We start from the raw sequence: 18,358 nt of genomic DNA, 5'->3' as shown, positions 1-18,358 counted from the left end.
GCTTTTGAGGTCCCTTTCAATCTCTAATGTACAGTATCACAGTATCACTGTACCACTGTACCACAGTATCATTAAGGTTGGAAGAGACCTCGAGGATCATCGAGTCCAACCTGACACCACAGACCTCATGACTAAACCATGGCACCAAGTGCCACTTCCAATCCCCTCTTGAACACCTCCAGGGGTGGGGACTCCACCACCTCCCTGGGCAGCACATTCCAATGGCCAGTGACTCTCTCAGGGAAGAACTTTCTCCTCACCTCAAGTCTAAACTTCCCCTGGTCAGCTTGAGACTGTGTCCTCTTATTCTGGTGCTGCTTGCCTGGCAGAAGAGACCAACCCCCACCTGGCTACAACCACCTTTCAGGTAGTTGTAGAGGTCAATGAGGTCATCCCTGATCCTCCTCTTCTGCAGGCTAAGCAACCCCAGCTCCCTCAGCCTCTCCTCCCAGGGCTGTGCTCCAGACCCCTCCTCAGCTTTCTTGCCCTTCTCTGGACACCTTCAAGTCTCTCAATGTCCTTCTTAAACTGAGGGGCCCAGAACTGGACACAGTACTCAAGGTGTGGCCTCAGCAGTGCAGAGTACAGGGGCACAATGACTTCCCTGCTCCTGCTGGCCACACTCTTCCTAATGCCATTGGCCCTCTTGGCCCCCTGGGCACACTGCTGGCTCCAGTACTGTGATGCTGGATGAGCTTTCAAGGTCCCTTCTGGCCCCTAACATTCTGTGGCTCTGTGACTCTGCCAAGAGAGAAGCTTTGCCCAGTGGTGAACCTGCATGCAGTGCAGACTTAGCTTTGATGCTCAACTACTTTTCTTTCCTTGCTTTTCTTCATGCATCTTTTGATGATGCCTTCCCTCTGACCATGAGTATTCATCACAGAGTGGCACTGGCCCCTAACTTCAGCCTGAATGCAGAGATTTAGGAGCTGGTCTGTTCAAGAGCTCACTGGCTTCAGCATCTGGATGCCTGGCAATGATTCATGATGGAGAGGCCCAGCCATTTGTCATGGGCTTTGGTTGTTGACTCCTGCAATTTGCTGATCATAATCTGCAAATCACAACTGGAAGCTTCAGCTGATCAGGAGGATGGGCTCCATAATGACATGCTCTGGTGGGAACCAAGGAAGCCTTTGAAGTAATTCAGTAGGGGGGGGGAGGGGGAAAGAAAAGCAAAGAAAAAGATATCAATCAGAGGCTAAAAAAAAACCCACAGAGGAACCTATCTTAAAAGTTAAAATACTGCTTAGCAGTATTAATTCAGTTCCCCCAGGAGCCAGCAGAACAGTGTGCCTGGCACTCAGGTAGGCAGAACTACTGAGGATGGAGGCTGGGGGTGTATTTTTTTTAGCCCCCCCCCTCCTCCTCTGGAGTTCTTGCAGGGAAATGATCATTTGGATTTTCCCTCTGGGAAAATGATTTCCCCACTTGAAATGTCAAATAGGAAAGAAAGAATGCATCCTGCCCCCATACTTTTCTGCCTTTCTTTGCAGTTCTGCCTGGACCAAGTGGCTAGAATAAAATAGAATAAACCAGGTAGGAAGAGACCTTCAAGATCATCCAGTCCAACCCAGCATCCAACACCACCTAGTCAACTAAACCATGCAACCAAGCACCCTATCAAGTCTCCCACTGAACACCTCCAATGATGGTGACTCCACCACCTCCCTGGGCAGCACATTCCCATGGCAAATCACTCTCTCTGGTAGGATTTCTTCCTAACCTCCAGCCTAAACCTCCCCTGGCACAGCTTGAGACTGTGTCCTCTTGTTCTGCTGCTGCTTGCCTGGCAGAAGAGACCAACCCCCAGCTGGCTCCAACCTCCCTGCAGGGAGTTGCAGAGAGCAAGAAGGTCTCCCCTGAGCCTCCTCTTCTGCAGGCTAAGCAACCCCAACTCCCTCAGCCTCTCCTCCCAGGGCTGTGCTCCAGACCCCTCCCCAGCTTTCTTGCCCTTCTCTGGACACCTTCCAGCAGCTCAACCTCTTTCCTAACCTGAGGGCCCAGAGCTGGACACAGGACTGCAGGTGTGGCCTCAGCAGTGCTGAGCACAGGGCACAAGGACTTCCCTGCTCCTGCTGGCCACACTCTTCCTGCTGCAGGCCAGGATGCCCTTGGCCCTTTTGGTTCCTCAGCTTGCTTTCAGGCCACCACTTGCTACTGGGTTTCCACGAGGAAAACCTGGAGGTGCATCAGCAAGAGTGAGGAGTACTCACCTGACAGACCTGGATGCTCTTCAGCTCTTCAGGCTGCCCAGAGAGGTTGTGGAGCCTCTTGCTCTGGGCACTTTCAAGCCCCACCTGGATGTGTTCCTGTGTGAGCTGCCCTGGGGGACCCTGCTCTGGCAGGGGGGAGGTTGGATCTCTGGAGGTCACTTCCAACCCTTTCCATTCCATCATTCAGACAGATGTGGCCTTTGCCAGCAGTGCCTGGGGCCCCTTGTCTCCCCCATTCCTTCTTTTTCCCTGTCTGCCAGTCTGGCCACTGAACTGGCACCATTCCCAGCCCCATGACCTGTATCAGCTGCATGCAGTGGGGTAGGTGCTGAGGGCAGAAGCCTTCCCCTTTCTCTGCAGCAAGGGAGGATTCACTTCTCCTCCCTTTCCTGAGCCACATTGCATCGACTTTGCCCCTGCCCCGAGCTGGAAAGCAGTCAGCAGTGGCTGCAAGTGTCATTTCTCACAGCTTCACCACTCAATACCAGTCAGATTCTGCACTCTTGGAAGTGAAAGCACTGCTCCTAAAAAAGCAAGCAGCATCCTACAGCTCCTTCAAAAATAAGTTTACCTCAACTCTCCAGAGAAACCAAGATGAGAAGTGCTTTTCTTTCTCTCTTCTGAGACACAGAACTGTTCTTCCTCCCAGCACTGGAGGGTTTTTTTTTCCCCCCACCCTTCCATTTGATTCCAACATGCTGTAAAAAATGCCTAATATTTGTATCCTATTTTCAGTAAAACTAATGGTTTTTTTTTTCTCTCTTTAATCAGAACAAATTGACTGGAGGAGAAACAAGCTCTCACTCTTGGACGTGGAGGCTGGATCCACCATCTGGACAGCAGACCCAGGATCCACAGCACACAAGCAAAACAATCTGGTTTTGTCACTCTTCACACTATCCTCATTTGTCTTTTGCAACTTCACAACTTACTTGGAACTTACAGAGGCTGGAGGAGAGATTGTGGTGGTTCAGGCTGGGTGCCCCCCCTGATGTGGCCATATAAATCACCCACACTCCCCTCCCGGTGTCCCCAGGGTCCGGCCCAGTGGGTGGACACAGGAAGCTGCATGTTTCATCCCATGATGTCCTGCTCCCTACCAAACCCACCTGCACTTCCTCTTTCTTCCCTCAGAACCCCTGTGGAGATGGTCCCTGTCTGGTAATGGAGGGGGTGGAGAGTCATCTCACAGTCTCTTGGGCCTGGCTAGGCCTAAGACAGAAAAATCACAGAATCACCAAGGTTGGAAGAGACCTCAAAGGTCATCAAGTCCAACCTGGCACCACAGACCTCATGACTAAACCATGGCTCCAAGTGCCACATCCAATCCCCTCTTGAACACCTCCAGGCATGGGGACTCCACCACCTCCCTGGGCAGCACATTCCAAGGGCTAACAACTCTCTCTGGGAAGAACTTTCTCCTCACCTCCAGCCTAAACTTCCCCTGGCTGGGAGGAGAAGAGGGAAAGACAGTCTCAGATCTGAGATCTGGCCAGCTGAGATTAGCCTAACAGTGGAAAGGAGGAGGGGAAGAAAGAGCCCTGGGGAGTTTGGGTGTACTCTCAGGTGGGGAGAGGGGAGCGTTGGGATGGTTTTGAGTATGCTTTGGGATCTCTTTTGTCACTGTTCTTGTGATTCTCTGTAAAACACTCACTGCTTTTCCAGTGAAACTTTCCACCACTTCTGCAATCTGTTTGTCTGAGTCTCATTTTTCCTGCCCATGGTGGGAGGGAAGGGAGGAATGGCAAGCCAGGCAGGAGCATGGCTGCTGTGGACACTCTGCAGATCAGATTGCAAAAGATGGAAAAGTTTAAACTGGGGAGGGACTTCTCAGGCTCTCAGGTAGTGATAGGACCAGGGGGAATGGAATGAAGCTGGGGGTGGGGAGATTCAGGCTGGAGGGGAGGAGGAAGTTGTTCCCTGCAAGAGTGGTGAAGCCCTGGAATGGGTTGTCCAGGGAGGTAGTTGGGGCCCCAGCCCTGGAGGTGTTTAAGCCCAGGCTGGATGAGGCTCTGGCCAGGCTGATCCAGTGTGGGGTGTCCCTGCCCATGGCAGGGGGGTTGGAACTGGATGATCCTTGTGGTCCCTTCCAACCCTGACTGATACCATGATGCTATGAACTCTGGCCATTGTTGGTTTTGGTAGTGTGGTGACTGACTACAGAATTCTCTAGCTGAATGTTTTGGTGTAAAAAGGAAACCAAAGATCATTCTAAATGAATTTCATTGGGAGATCAGTAGAAATGTAACCTTAAGGGGGTTTAGTTTCAGTTCAGTCTGGTCAGTCAGTCTGGGCAGCTGCTTGCTTTGTTCTGCTCTTGGCAGTGCTGACCTTAGACTAATGAGATAAGAAAACTAACTTTTATTTTTCCCTTAACAGCTGCTTTGAACTAACAAAATTTCCCTTGCTCTCCATTTTCTCTCTTTAATCCTTTTTGGGATAAAGGGAGGAAGGGGGGAAAGGGGTGTGGAAGGGACCCTTGAAGGTGGTCTTGCCCAACCCCTCTGCAGTCAGCAGGGGCAGCTCCAACCAGATCAGGTTGCTTAGGGCCACATGAAGTCTGATCTTGAATGGCTCTAGGGATGAGTTCTCCACCACATCTCTGGGCAAGCTGTTCCAGCAGTTCACCACTCTTTCAGTAAAGAACTTCCTCCTAATGTCCAACCTAAATCTGCCCTGCTCCAGTTTCAAGCCACTGCCCCTCATCCTATCACCACTGGCCCTTCTGAACAGTCCCTCCCCAGCCTTAACTGCAGGTCCCCTTCAGATATCAAATCACAGCAGGTTAGGGGTTGGAAGGGATCTCCAGAGAGCTCTGAGTCTGTGCAAAGCAGGATCACCTAGGGCAGGCGACACAGGAGAATGGAGTTCTGCTCTAAGGTCTTCCTGGAGCCTTCTCTTCCCCAGGCTCAACAGCCCCAGTCAACCCCAATCGTGTTGGCAAGCCCTGCTTCAGCTCATCTCCTGACTTGGCCCCTCTGTGACCTTCTGCCTCTGATGCAGGACTGGTGGTCAGGCAAAGAAAACAGCCAGAGCCTGGCTGGGTTCATGGCAGGTGAGCCCCAGCACAGTTGTCTGCTCGATTTTGCACAGCCTTTAAAACATTAACCTGTTCCAGAGATCTCCTTAACTTGCTCTGTATCCGTGATGGCTTCACCTGCAAATGGAGTTTGCTAAGTGGGTTGAGGCCACTTCACATTTGCCTGTGCCTCCCATATGTGACACTTGCTGTCCCTTCTGCTCAACAGCTGCTTCATAACCTTTAAGAGTTCATTGCACCACGGAACTGCTTAAGTCAGCCTCACTGACTTGAGTCAGCCTCCCAGTCTAGCTGTCTAGGAACCTACAGAGAGCTTAGGAATAAGAGTAGAGTAGAGTAGAGTAGAGTAGAGTAGAGTAGAGTAGAGCAGAGTAGAGTAGAGCAGAGCAGAGCAGAGCAGAATAGAATAGAATAGAATAGAATAGAATAGAATAGAATAGAATAGAATAGAATAGAATAGAATTAAGCAGGTTGGAAAAGACATTGGAGATATCAAGTCCAACCTCTCACCCAGCACCATCTGATCAACCAAACCATGGCACCAAGTGCCTCATCCAGTCTCTTCCTAAACACCTCCAAGGATGGGGACTCCACCACCTCCCTGGGCAGCACATCCCAGTGGCCAATCTCTCTTGCTGGGAAGAATTTCTTCCTCACCTCCAGCCCAAACCTCCCCTGGCACAGCTTGAGACTGTGTCCTCTTGTTCTGCCGCTGCTTGCCTGGCAGAAGAGACCAACCCCCACCTGGCTACAACCTCCCTGCAGGGAGTTGCAGAGAGCAAGAAGGTCTCCCCTGAGCCTCCTCTTCTGCAGGCTAAGCAACCCCAGCTCCCTCAGCCTCTCCTCCCAGGGCTGTGCCCCAGACCCCTCCCCAGCTTTCTTGCCCTTCTCTGGACACCTTCCAGCAAGTCAACCTCCTTCCTAACCTGAGGAGCCCAGAACTGGACACAGGACTCAAGGTGTGGCCTCAGCAGTGCTGAGCACAGGGCACAAGGACTTCCCTGCTCCTGCTGGCCACACTCTTCCTGCTGCAGGCCAGGATGCCCTTGGCCTTCTTGGCCACCTGGGCACACTGCTGGCTCATGTTCAGCTGCTGTCCACCAGTACCCCCAGGTCCCTCTCTGCCTGGCTTCTCTCCAACCACTCTGCCCCCAGCCTGTAGCACTGCCTGGGGTTGTTGTGGCCAGAGTGCAGCACCCAGCACTTGGACTTGTTGAATGCCATCCTGTTGTGGTGGAGGAAATCCTTAAAGAATCAAAGCTTGCAGCCAGGAGAGGGGATGACATTACAGGAGGTTTGTTCCCAGCACTGAGGTGGAGTATATAAAAATGACTGAGGAGTTCAGATGGCTTCTGGGACCTTCATGAATGTACATCTTAGCCAGGCCCTGCACTGTATATCTGCAGAAGGGTTAGCAAATCACAGAGCTACTTCTGATTAATGATCGTTGCTAGAGCTGGTAGAGACTCCACAACCACAGCAGCTGCTTTATTCCTGCCTCAGAGGGCCCACAACTCAATTTTGGGGAGGGAAAAAAAGTAGTAGGGTGCAGGGAAGGAACAAGGGGCAGCAGTCATAGAATCACAGCATCATAGAAGAATCACAGAATCAATTTAGGTTGGAAAAGACCTCAATGATCATCAAATCCAACCTGTCACCCAACACCTCCTGACTCACTAAACCACGGCACCAAGTGCCACATCCAATCCCCTGTTGAACACCTCCAGGGATAATCTCACATCTGTTATGTGTATGAATGCATTAGTCAGGAAAGGTGAGAGAGTGGCAGTGGGTAAGGGAATCATTTGAACTGGAACACTTCTCATTCAGTTAGCACATCACCATTCCTGCTATACAGAATCAGTCCTGGCTCTGTCCTCATTGTCCTTAGTGCACAACAGAAGTGTATTCCCTTCCCTTCCCTTCCCTTCCCTTCCCTTCCCTTCCCTTCCCTTCCCTTCCCTTCCCTTCCCTTCCCTTCCCTTCCCTTCCCTTCCCTTCCCTTCCCTTCCCTTCCCTTCCCTTCCCTTCCCTTCCCTTCCCTTCCCTTCCCTTCCCTTCCCTTCCCTTCCCTTCCCTTCCCTTCCCTTCCCTTCCCTTCCCTTCCCTTCCCCTCCCTCCCTCCCCTTCCCTTCCCCTCCCTCCCCTTCCTCTCCCTTCCCTCTCCTCCCATCCCCTTCCTCTCCCTTTCCTTCCCCTTCTTATTTTCTTTTCTCCTTAAGGACTGATCACTAACAGAGCTCAGCTCAGCACTGATGGATGAAAACTTTCAAGACTTTCTTGGGAAACCAGGTGGAAAATGTCACTGAGCATAACATCATGAGCACTACAGAAGCAGGAGGTGATCTAGCAGAGGAGAAAGGGACCTCAGTGAGATGCACCTGGGAGCAGAATGTATCTCCAGATTCTTCATTTGGCCACAGGGGAGAAGGGAACCAAGGTCAGCAATTCCTCAGATCAGAATTTCATTACCAGGCTGAAGCCCTCTGCTGTGGTTATGAACTGCTGTGAAAGTCTGAATATCTGAATTCAGCATAAAAGAGCTTAGAGAATGACAATGCTCTGGTGAGACCCCACCTGGAGCACTGTGTCCACTTCTGGAGCCCCTGGTACAAGATCTGGAGGTGCTGGAAGGTGTCCAGAGAAGGGCCACAAGGATGAGCAGAGGGCTGGAGCTGCTCTGTTGTGAGGACAGACTGAGGGAGCTGGGGCTGTTCAGTCTGGAGAAGGCTCCTAGGAGACCTTATTGTGGCTTTCCAGTATCTGAAGGGGGCTGCAAGAAAGCTGGAGAGGGACTTTTGAGGGTGTCAGGGAGTGATAGGACCAGGCAGGTAATGGACCCAAGCTAGAGGAAGGAAGATTTAGATTAGACATCAGGAAGAAGTACTTGCCCATGAGGGTGGTGAGACACTGGCACAGGTTGCCCAGGGAGGTGGAGGCTCCTCTCCTGGAGATACTCAAGGTGAAGCTCAGTGAGGCCCTGAGCAACCTGATCTAGTTGGGGATGTCCCTGCTGAATGTAGGGGGAGTTGGACAGGATGAGCTTTGGAGATCCTTTCCAGCCTGGACCACATTACAATTCTATGATTCTTTGAAATAAGCCAAAGAGTACTTGAGCACCAGAACAAGAGGACACAGTCTCAAGCTGTGCCAGGGGAAGTTTAGGCTGGAGATGAGGAGAAAGTTCTTCCCAGCAAGAGAGATTGGCCACTGGAATGTGTTGCCCAGGGAGGTGGTGGAGTCCCCATCCCTGGAGGTGTTCAAGAGGGGATTGGATGTGGCACTTGGAGCCATGGTTTGGTTAGTCAGGAGGTGTTGGGTGCCAAGTTAGACTTGCTGATCTCTGAGGTCTTTTCCAACCTTATTGATTCTATGATTCATCCCCAAATCACCCAGCACCAGGAGGTGCAGAGAGCCAATGGATACACAACCTCAGGAAGGAGCCGCAGCCTCCCAACCTTCCAGCAAACACTTACTGACAAAGGCAATTAATTTTCTCCAGCCTGTCAGCATCCCAACAAAGGCACAATCTGCATGGGACTGAGAGGTCTCAGTAGCTGGAGGCTCCAGCTCCTTCAGATGAAATGTTTGTGTCTGTTTGGTTTGTTTTCCAAGAGCAATGGTAAGAAAGGAAAGGAACAAATCATCCCCCTGCGCCCTCACGCAGCTTTGTGTTAGCTGTCTCCCCTCTGAAGTTCTCCCTCAGCCACTGGAAATGCCTTTGGAAGCTGAAAAAAAGAGCTGATTTATGTCTTTGAGGGGGGAAAGAGAAGAAAAAAGAAAGAAGTATTGCAGTGTTTACTTTCTAAAGAGCTGCAAAATAATGTACTTGAAATAAAGGCTCTTTCTGTAAGACAAGCTCCAGACATCCTTGCCACTCTGTCTGCACAAGGCTCCAGGGGGACCTCAGAGCTGCCCTCCAACACCTGAAGAGATGGAATGGAATGGAATGGAATGGAATGGAATGGAATGGAATGGAATGGAATGGAATGGAATAGAGTAGAATAGAATAGAGTAGAATAGAATAGAATAGAATAGAATAGAATAGAATAGAATAGAATAGAATAGAATAGAATAGAATAGAATAGAAATAACCGTGTTGGAAGAGACCTTTGAGATCATCCAGTCCAACCTATCACCCAGCACCATCTGATCAACTCAACCATGGCACCAAGCACCCCATCCAGGCTCTTCCTAAACACTTCCAGGGATAGGGACTCCACCACCTCCCTGGGCAGCACATCCCAGTGGCCAATCTCTCTTGCTGGGAAGAACTTTCTCTTCACCTCCAGCCTAAACTTCCCCTGGCACAGCTTGAGACTGTGTCCTGTTGTTCTGCTGCTGCTTGCCTGGCAGAAGAGACCAACCCCCACCTGGCTGCAACCAGCAGCCAGGCGAGTAGAAAGTTCTTCCCAGAAAGAGTAATTGGCCACTGGGATGTGCTGCCCAGGGAGGTGGTGGAGTCACCATCCCTGGAGGTGTTCACAAAAGGCTTGGATGTGGCACTTGGTTTAGTTGTCAGGAGGTGTTTGGTATTAGGTAATAGGTTGGACTTTATGATGAGGAGAGGCTGAGGGAGCTGGGATTGTTTAGCTTGGAGAAGAGGAGGCTGAAGGGAGACCTTATTGCTGTCTACAACTACCTGGTGGGGGTTGGTCTCTTCTCCCAAGTAACCAGCACCAGAACAAGAGGACACAGTCTCAAGCTGTGCCAGGGGAAGTTTAGGCTCAAGGTGGGGAGAAAGTTCGTCACAGAGAGAGTTTTTACACATTGGAATGTGCTGCCCAGGGAGGTGGTGGAGTCCCCATCCCTGGAGGGGTTCAAGAGGGGATTGGATGTGGCACTTGGTGCTATGGTTTAGTCATGAGGTCTGTGGGGACAGGTTGGACTTGGTGATCTTTGAGGTCTCTTCCAACCTTGGTGATCCTGTGATTCTGTGATGTCTGAGTTCTTGTCCAAGCTGGCTGATTCTGTGCCTCTATTATCATTTTCCCTTTACATCCCATGGCAATTTATTTACATTCTACCACTTTCTACTCAAGAGCAGTGGGAAATTTCCTAGGTACCAGCCTAGAACTGCCACACACTCATTCAAGTCTAATGAGCACTTTCCTGGGCGAAAATTGTCTGGCTGCTGCTTGATTTTAGGCAGCTCAGCTGCGAAAGGAGGCAAACCCACCTTCCATTCCCTGGGCACACTCTGTTTCGCCACAGCATCCTCGCTCAAACAGCTTTGTTTCCCCTGGCTTCCAGAGAAGCAAATGAGTCTTGATGTGTTTGCTGTGCATTATTCCTGAGAATCACACAATCAGTGCGTTCTGCAAGTCCCACTGCTTTGAAAAGCGAACAAACACACAGAGAAAGGCACCCTTGGATCCAGCGGGGCTGAACCTTTCCAGCGTTGTTGATTCCTTCATTTTAGTTTGACTTCCTTCTTTCCTTCTTTCCTTCTTGCTTTCTCACTTCCTTCCTCCCTTCCTTCCTTCCTCCCTCCCTTCCTTCCTTCCTCCCTCCCACCCTTCCTTCCTTCCTTCCCTCCCTCCCTCCCTCTGTCTTTCACTCTTTCTCCTCTTTCCTTCTCATTCTCTTTCTGTTTTTCTTTCTCTCTTCCTCTTTCTCTTTTGCTCTTTTCCTCTCTTTTTCATTCCTTCTTCTCCTTCTCCTTCTTCCTTCCTTTCTTCCTTTCTTCCTTTCTTTCTTTCTTTCTTCCTTCCCTCCTTCCTTCCTTTCTTTCTTTCTTCCTTCCTTCCTTCCTTCCTTTCTTCCTTCCCTCCTTCCTTCCTTTCTTTCTTTCTTCCTTCCCTCCTTCCTTCCTTTCTTTCTTTCTTCCTTCCCTCCTTCCTTCCTTTCTTTCTTACTTCCCTCCTTCCTTCCTTTCTTTCTTACTTACATCCATCCATCCTTACTTTCTTACTTCCCTCCTTCCTTCCTTACTTTCTTTCTTACTTCCCTCCTTCCTTCCTTTCTTTCTTTCTTCCTTCCCTCCTTCCTTCCTTTCTTTCTTTCTTCCTTCCCTCCTTCCTTCCTTTCTTTCTTTCTTCCTTCCCTCCTTCCTTCCTTTCTTTCTTCCTTCCCTCCTTCCTTCCTTTCTTTCTTCCTTCCCTCCTTCCTTCCTTTCTTTCTTTCTTCCTTTCTTTCTTTTTCTTTCTTCCTTCCTTCCTTCCTTCCCTCCTTCCCTCCTTCCTTCCTTCCCTCCTTCCTTCCTTTCTTTCTTTCTTCCTTTCTTTTTCTTCCTTTCTTTCTCTCTTTCTTTCTCTCTCCCTCTTTCTATTTTTTCCCCCTTCTATTTTCTTTTTTATTTTCTTTTTTTTCCTTTTTCTTTCCTTTTTGTTTTGTTTTTTTTTTTCCCCTTCTGTATTTTTGTTTTCTTAATTTGTCCAAACACCCAAACCCTTCTGTTTAAGTGTAAATTAACTGGCAGGACTCCTTTCAACATTCTCCAACTCTTCCTGGAGCTCTCAGTTGGTAACTTTCTGTTCCACAGCCTTTGGCCTTCTACAGTACCTTTCATCTGCAAACCTCAAAGCACTTTGCAAGAGGCTAATTAATAAGCTTGAGCATAGCTCTGGGTGAGGCAGGTAAACAGGACAAGTGGAAGTGCTCACACCCTGCTAGGAATCAATACAGATGAATCCCCCAGACACAGAATCATAGAATCACAGAATGGTCTGGGTTGCAAGGGACCTCCAAAGCTCATCCAGTCCAACCCCTTGCACTCAGCAGGGACATCCTCAACTAGATCGGGTTGCCCAGAACCTTGTTGAGCCTCACCTTGAATGTCTCCAGGGATGGGGCTTCAACTGCCTCCCTGGGCAGCCCATTCCAGTGTTCCACCACCCTCATGGTGCAGAACTTGTTCCTAATATCCAATCTAAATCTGCTCCTCTCTAATTTCAAGCCATTACCTCTCATCCTATCACTGCAGAGCTTTGCAAACAGTCCCTCTGCAACCTTCTTGTAGGCCCCCCTTCAGGTACTGGCAGGCTGCTCTAAAGGTCTCCCTGGAGCCTTCTCTTCTGCAGGCTGAAGAGCCCCAGCTCCCTCAGCCTGTCCTTGTAGCAGAGGTGCTCCAACCCCTTGATCACCTTGGGCAACTGCTAGACCCACAAGAGTTTTCATGCTCTTTGCTTTCACATAGCAATTTGACTTTGCTCTGTGGGGTGCAGCAGGAGGGCAGCCTGCCTCAACCCAGAAGCTCCTGTAGCTATTTCAGTCTCTGTTTGGAATATCTGCATGAAACTCCATGCTGAGCAATTCCCAGAGAGCAGGCACTCTGAACAAGCACACAAAGTGCAACCTCCCAAGCCAAAGGAAAACATTCCAGCTACTGGAAACATTCAGAGAATCACAGAATGGGCTGGGTTGGAAGGCACCATCAAGATCATCCAGTTCCAACCCCCTTGCCATGGGCAGGGACACCTCCCACCAGCCCAGCTTGCTCAAGGCCTCATCCAGGCTGGACTTGAACACTCCCAGGGAGGGGACATCCACAGCCTCCCTGGGCAACCTGTGCCAGTGTCTTCCCAACCTCACTCTCAAGAATTTCTTCTTCATCTCCAGTCTCAGTCTGCCCTCCTCAATGTTAAATCCATTGCCTTTCATCCTATCTCAACAAGCCCTTGTGAAAAGTCCCTTCCTGGCTTTCTTGCAGGCCCCCTTCAGGTACTGGAAATGAATAGGATAGGATAGGATAGGATAGGATAGGATAGGATAGGATAGGATAGGATAGGATAGGATAGGATAGGACAGACTAGACTAGACTAGATGAATGGAATGGAATGGAATGGAATGGAATGGAATAGAATAGAGTTGAGTTGAGTTGAGTGGAGTGGAGTGGAGTGGAGTGGAATGGAATGGAATGGAATGGAATGGAATGGAATGGAATGGAATGGAATGGAATGGAATTAACCAGGTTGGAAGAGACCTTTGAGATCATCAAGTCCAACCTGTCACCCAACACCTCCTGATCAACTAAACCATGGCACCAAGTGCCTCATCCAGGCTCTTCCTATTGGCCCCATCAGATTTTCCTGAGGTTCTGCAGAGCTTCCAGCCAAAAGCCTCACAAACTCTTCTTTTTTATCCATGGGTTGTTGTTTTTTTCCCCCTACCACACATTGTTTCACCTCAGCACATACTGGATGGAGGAAACTCCAAAGACCAGAAGACCAAGCAGAAAAAAGCAGTGCAGCCTGCTTTCTTCAAACACTATTGACATTTGCATTTGATCAGCCAGGCTGTGATCATGAGACAGGGCTGTCTGCAGTGTGACTCACTGAAAGCAGACATCCACTCCATGGCACTCAATCCCTCCTCTGAGCTGCAGCAAGCAGTGGGCAGTCACTCCATATCCCCTTCAGCACATGTCAGATGAGAGGAAAGCTATTTATTATTCAGGCTCTCAATACCAGCACCCCCTTGTTTCAGCTGTCAGGAAGGAGATGAGCAGGCACCAGCAAGTAAACATCTGATATCTGTGCATTTAGAGCTGCATAGCATAGACTCACAGAGAGGAGGTTCTGCTGGCATAAGGCATGGAGGAAACATCTCAGAGGGACACTTAAAGCTTGCTAGGCCAAGCAGAGAGTGACACACACTGCATCCAAATGGAAATCAGCAGCAGTGGCCAACTGCCCCAGTGCATGGACCCTGCACATCCCAGCCCAGATCACCTGTGTGGGACTCAGGACAGTCATCTGCAACCACCAGGAGGAGGCTGTAACAAAGCCAAGCCAAGAATAATAGAACCATGGAATGGTCTGGGTTGGAAGGGAGCTCCAAAGCTCATTCAGTCCAACCCCCTCTGCAGTCAGTAGGGACATCTTCCACTAGATCAGGCTGCCCAGAGCCCTCTTGAGCTTCACTTTGCATATCTCCAGGGATGGAGCCTCAACCACCTCCCTGGGCAACCTGTTGCAGTGTTCCACCAGCCTCAATAGTAAAGAACTTGCTCCTAACATCCAATCTAAATCTGCCCTGCTCTAGTTTGAAGCCATTGCCCCTGGTCCTCTCACTGCAGCCTTTGCAAACATTCTCTCTCCTTCCTTGTACTCCCCTTCAGGTACTGGAAGGTTGCTATTAGGTCTCCCCACAGCCTTCTCTTCCACCAGGCTGAACATCCCCAGCTCCCTCAGCCTGTCCTCATAGCAGAGGACCCTGATCATTTTGATGCCCCTCCTCTAGACCCTCTCCATCAGGTCCACACATATCCAAGGGCTTCTTGCTCCCTGGTATTCTGCTAACAGCTGTATGGACATGGAGCTAACCCTGTAGTAACCATTCCAGTTCTGGTACACGTTCACATTCTTGTGTGGCATTCCCAGAGGAGGATCTAGGCTGACCCAGCCTTGCCCTTAAGGAAATGCTCTCCAGAAGTCAAGTTAGCCATGAGGCATCACAGGGTGGGGTTGGACTTGATGACCTCTGGAGGTCCCTTCCAAGCTCTGATGTTCTGTGATTCTTTGGTTTCCCTTCTCCCAGTCAGAGTCTTAAGCCAGTTTTAAAGTGTATTCACCATTTAACAGATTTGCCTCCTGTGTGACCCACCCAGGATGTAGCTTCCCTATTCCACAGCCCAAGGACATGAGATGGACTCCTTCATGGCAGCCTGACATTTGGCACAGGTTCCCTTTGCCAGGACCCCATGCCAAGGCCACCTTTGTGTTCTCCAAAAGGCAAATTGGTCACTTTGGTTAAGCACACCTCTGAAAACCTCTTTGCCCACAATACAGGCAGTGCAAGTGTCTGCACAAGTGGTCTCAGAAGCCTGAGCAACTTGAGTGTAGGCAGCTGCTCTAGGATGACTACTGCTCCAGAACAGGAGGCTCCAGCTTACAGCTGCTGAAGCCCTCAGCAAGTGTCCTGTGGTAAGCATGAGCCTGGTGGCCAGGGGCTCTTTGCCAGAGGTGAAGCAGAGCACAATGATCTCTTGGTACTCTTTCACCAGCAAGACTTCCACTCAGCATCCCAATCCCATAGCCACCATCCCCAGCTCCAAGTGAGTTAGCTCAGTCCTGATCACAGGCTCACAGGGTGTTAGGGGTTGGAAGGGACCTCTGGAGATCATCCAGACCAACACCACTGCCAGAGCAGGATCACAGGATCCAGCACAGGTCACACAGGAACACATCCAGATGGGGCTTGAAAGGCTCCAGAGAAGGAAACTCCACAACCTCTCTGGGCAGCCTGCTCCAGGGCTCTGGGACCCTCACAGTGAAGAAGTTCCTCCTTGTGTTGAGGTGGAACCTCCTGTGCTGGAGTTTATATCCATTGCCCCTTGGCCTATCCCAGGGTGCAAGTGAGCAGAGGCTGTCCCTGTCCCCTCTCTCCTGACTCCCAGCCCTCAGATATTTATAGACATTTATGGAAACCCCTCTCAGTCTTCTCTCCAGCCTGAACAGCCCCAGGGCTCTCAGCCTCTCCTCCCCAGGCAGTGCTGCAGTCCCTTCAGCATCCTGTTAGCTCTCCATTGGACTCTCTCCATCAGATTCTTATCCCTTCTGAACTGGGGAGCCCAGAACTGGATGCAATATTCCAGGTGTGGCCTCACCAGGGCAGAGTAGAGGGGGAGGAGAACCTCCCTGGCTCTGCTGGCCACACTCCTCTGAATGCAGCCCAGGATCCCCTTGGCCTTCTTGGCCCCCAGGGCACATTGCTGTCCCATGCAGAACTTGCTGCCCCCCAGCACTCCCAGCTCCATCTCCCCGGGGCTGCTCTCCAGCAGATGACCTCCCAGCCTGCCCTGCTGCAGCATCCCTCCCTGGGTTTGGCTTACAAGCCTCCCCCACTCCCTTTACACCTCCAGAGTCTTTTTGGAATCAAACCCCACATCCAAAGTGCCCTCTGCACAGGTTGCAGTCGCTGTGCTCTCGCTGCGATCAGTTGATCAGAGCCCTCACTGGTCTCAGCCAAATGGGGAGTGACAGCTGCGGCTCCGTGGAGGAAGCAGGGTTGTCATCTCCCAGCAGCTCGGCTTGCTGACAGTGCCCTGGGCTAGGAGACGCTGCTGTCACTTCGCATCGCCATCACCCCTGCTCCAGGCATGCACAAGCTATTCACAAGAGATGACCCTCAAAGCCCTGCTGAGGCAGGAGACGCTTCCCCGGTTGTTGAATGCGTCAAGTCACTGCCGAGAAGCAGCCTGGCGGAGTGCAAAGCAGCTTCACACGTGCGTGCCCAGCTCCCCATGCATGCCCGGCTCCCCATGCATGCCCTGCTCCCCACGCATGCCCGGCTCCCCACGCATGCCCGGCTCCCCTCGCATGCCCAGCTCCCCTCGCATGCCCGACTCCCCACGCGTGCCCGGCTCCCCATGGACACCCGTCTCCCCATGGACACCCTGCTCCCCACGCCCGCCCTGCTTCCTATGCACGCCCTGCTTCTCATGTGTGCCCTGTTCCCCACGCACGCCCTGCTCCCCACACACACCTTGCTCCCCACGCGTGCCCTGCTCCCCACGCGTGCCCTGCTCCCCACACACACCTTGCTCCCCACGCACTCCCTGCTCCCCACGCACTCCCTGCTCCCCACGCACTCCCTGCTCCCCACGCACACCCTGCTTCCCACACACACCTTGCTCCCCACGCGTGCCCTGCTCCCCACACACACCTTGCTCCCCACGCACTCCCTGCTCCCCACGCACTCCCTGCTCCCCACGCACTCCCTGCTCCCCACGCACACCCTGCTTCCCACACACACCTTGCTCCCCACGCGTGCCCTGCTCCCCACACACACCTTGCTCCCCACGCACTCCCTGCTCCCCACGCACTCCCTGCTCCCCACGCACTCCCTGCTCCCCACGCACACCCTGCTTCCCACACACACCTTGCTCCCCATGCACGCCCTGCTCCCCACGCACACCCTGCTTCCCACACACACCTTGCTCCCCACGCAAGCCCTGCTCCCCACGCACTCCCTGCTCCCCACGCACACCCTGCTTCCCACACACACCTTGCTCCCCACGCAAGCCCTGCTCCCCACGCACTCCCTGCTCCCCACGCACACCCTGCTTCCCACACACACCTTGCTCCCCACGCAAGCCCTGCTCCCCACGCACGCCCTGCTTCCCACACGTGTCCCGCTTCCCCCTGCTCCCCACGCACGCCCTGCTTCCCCCTGCTTCCCATGCATGCCCTGCGAGCCCTGCTCCCCATGCGAGCCCTGCTCCCCACACACACCTTGCTCCCCACGCGTGCCCTGCTCCCCACACACACCCTGCTCCCCACGCGTGCCCTGCTCCCCACACACACCTTGCTCCCCACGCACACCTTGCTCCCCACGCACGCCCTGCTCCCCACACACACCTTGCTCCCCACGCACGCCCTGCTTCCCACACATACCCTGCTCCCCGCTCATGCCTGGGTCCCCATGCACGCCCTGCGCTTGAACACCCACAGGGAGGAGGCAGCCACAGCCTCCCTGGGCAACCTGTCCCTGTGTCTCACCACTCCTCACTGGAAAGAATTTCTTCCTAATCTGCAGCCTACATCTCACCAGCCTTGTACTGAAGAAGTTCTTCCCAAGCTCCAGTCTAACCTTACTCTCTCACCCAGACTGAGCTGCTCAAGGCCTCATTCAACCTGGACATGAACACCTCCAGAGAGGAGGCAGCCACAGCCTCCCACACAGCCTGTTCCACAGCCTGTTCCAGTGTCTCACCAACCCCCTACTCAAGAACTTCTTAGTCAGCTCCAGTCTAACCCTGCTCTGCCTCAGCTGCAGACCATTCCCTCTTGTCCTGTCTTCAGACACCCTCAGGAAAAAGTCTCTCTGCAGCCTTCCTGCAGGATCTCTTCAGCTATTGGAAGGCAGCTCTGAGGTCCCCCTGGAGTCTTCTCTTCTCCAGGCTGAACCCCACCCCCAGCTCCCTCAGCCTGTGCTCACAGCAGAGGTGCTGCAGCCCTTGGATCACCCTTGTGCCCCCCTTCTGGACCCACTCCAGCAGCTCATCCTTGCACAGCAGGGCAGACTAGAGCACAAATCTGCCATCAGAAAGGGCTCACAGCATTTAGTTCAGCATTTTGGGTTGGTTTAGCACTGGCACCCTGCAGGTTTTATTGTCACTGAAGTGTTAGAAGTTGGCACCACAGAGCCCTGCTCACAGCAG

General features: G+C 52.1%; 1 protein-coding gene across 1 annotated transcript; it reads right to left on the bottom strand.

Annotated features, from left to right (window-relative positions):
* Positions 1–7,391: 7,391 nt before the first annotated feature.
* Positions 7,392–17,607, bottom strand: LOC128898944 (collagen alpha-2(IX) chain-like; the record flags this gene model as incomplete). Its single annotated transcript, XM_054176615.1, has 5 exons — positions 17,536–17,607; positions 16,823–17,113; positions 16,421–16,771; positions 7,726–7,776; positions 7,392–7,433 (listed from the first exon to the last, which is right to left on the bottom strand). Coding segments are annotated over exons 1-5 (807 nt in total), but the record flags the coding sequence as incomplete, so codon positions are not given.
* Between the last annotated feature and the right edge of the window lie 751 nt (positions 17,608–18,358).

This window comes from Dryobates pubescens, chromosome 36, assembly GCF_014839835.1.
Source record: "Dryobates pubescens isolate bDryPub1 chromosome 36, bDryPub1.pri, whole genome shotgun sequence".
NCBI lineage: Eukaryota > Metazoa > Chordata > Aves > Piciformes > Picidae > Dryobates > Dryobates pubescens.
Note: the sequence above shows the minus strand (reverse complement) of the source record. Positions and strands in the feature narration are given on the sequence as shown.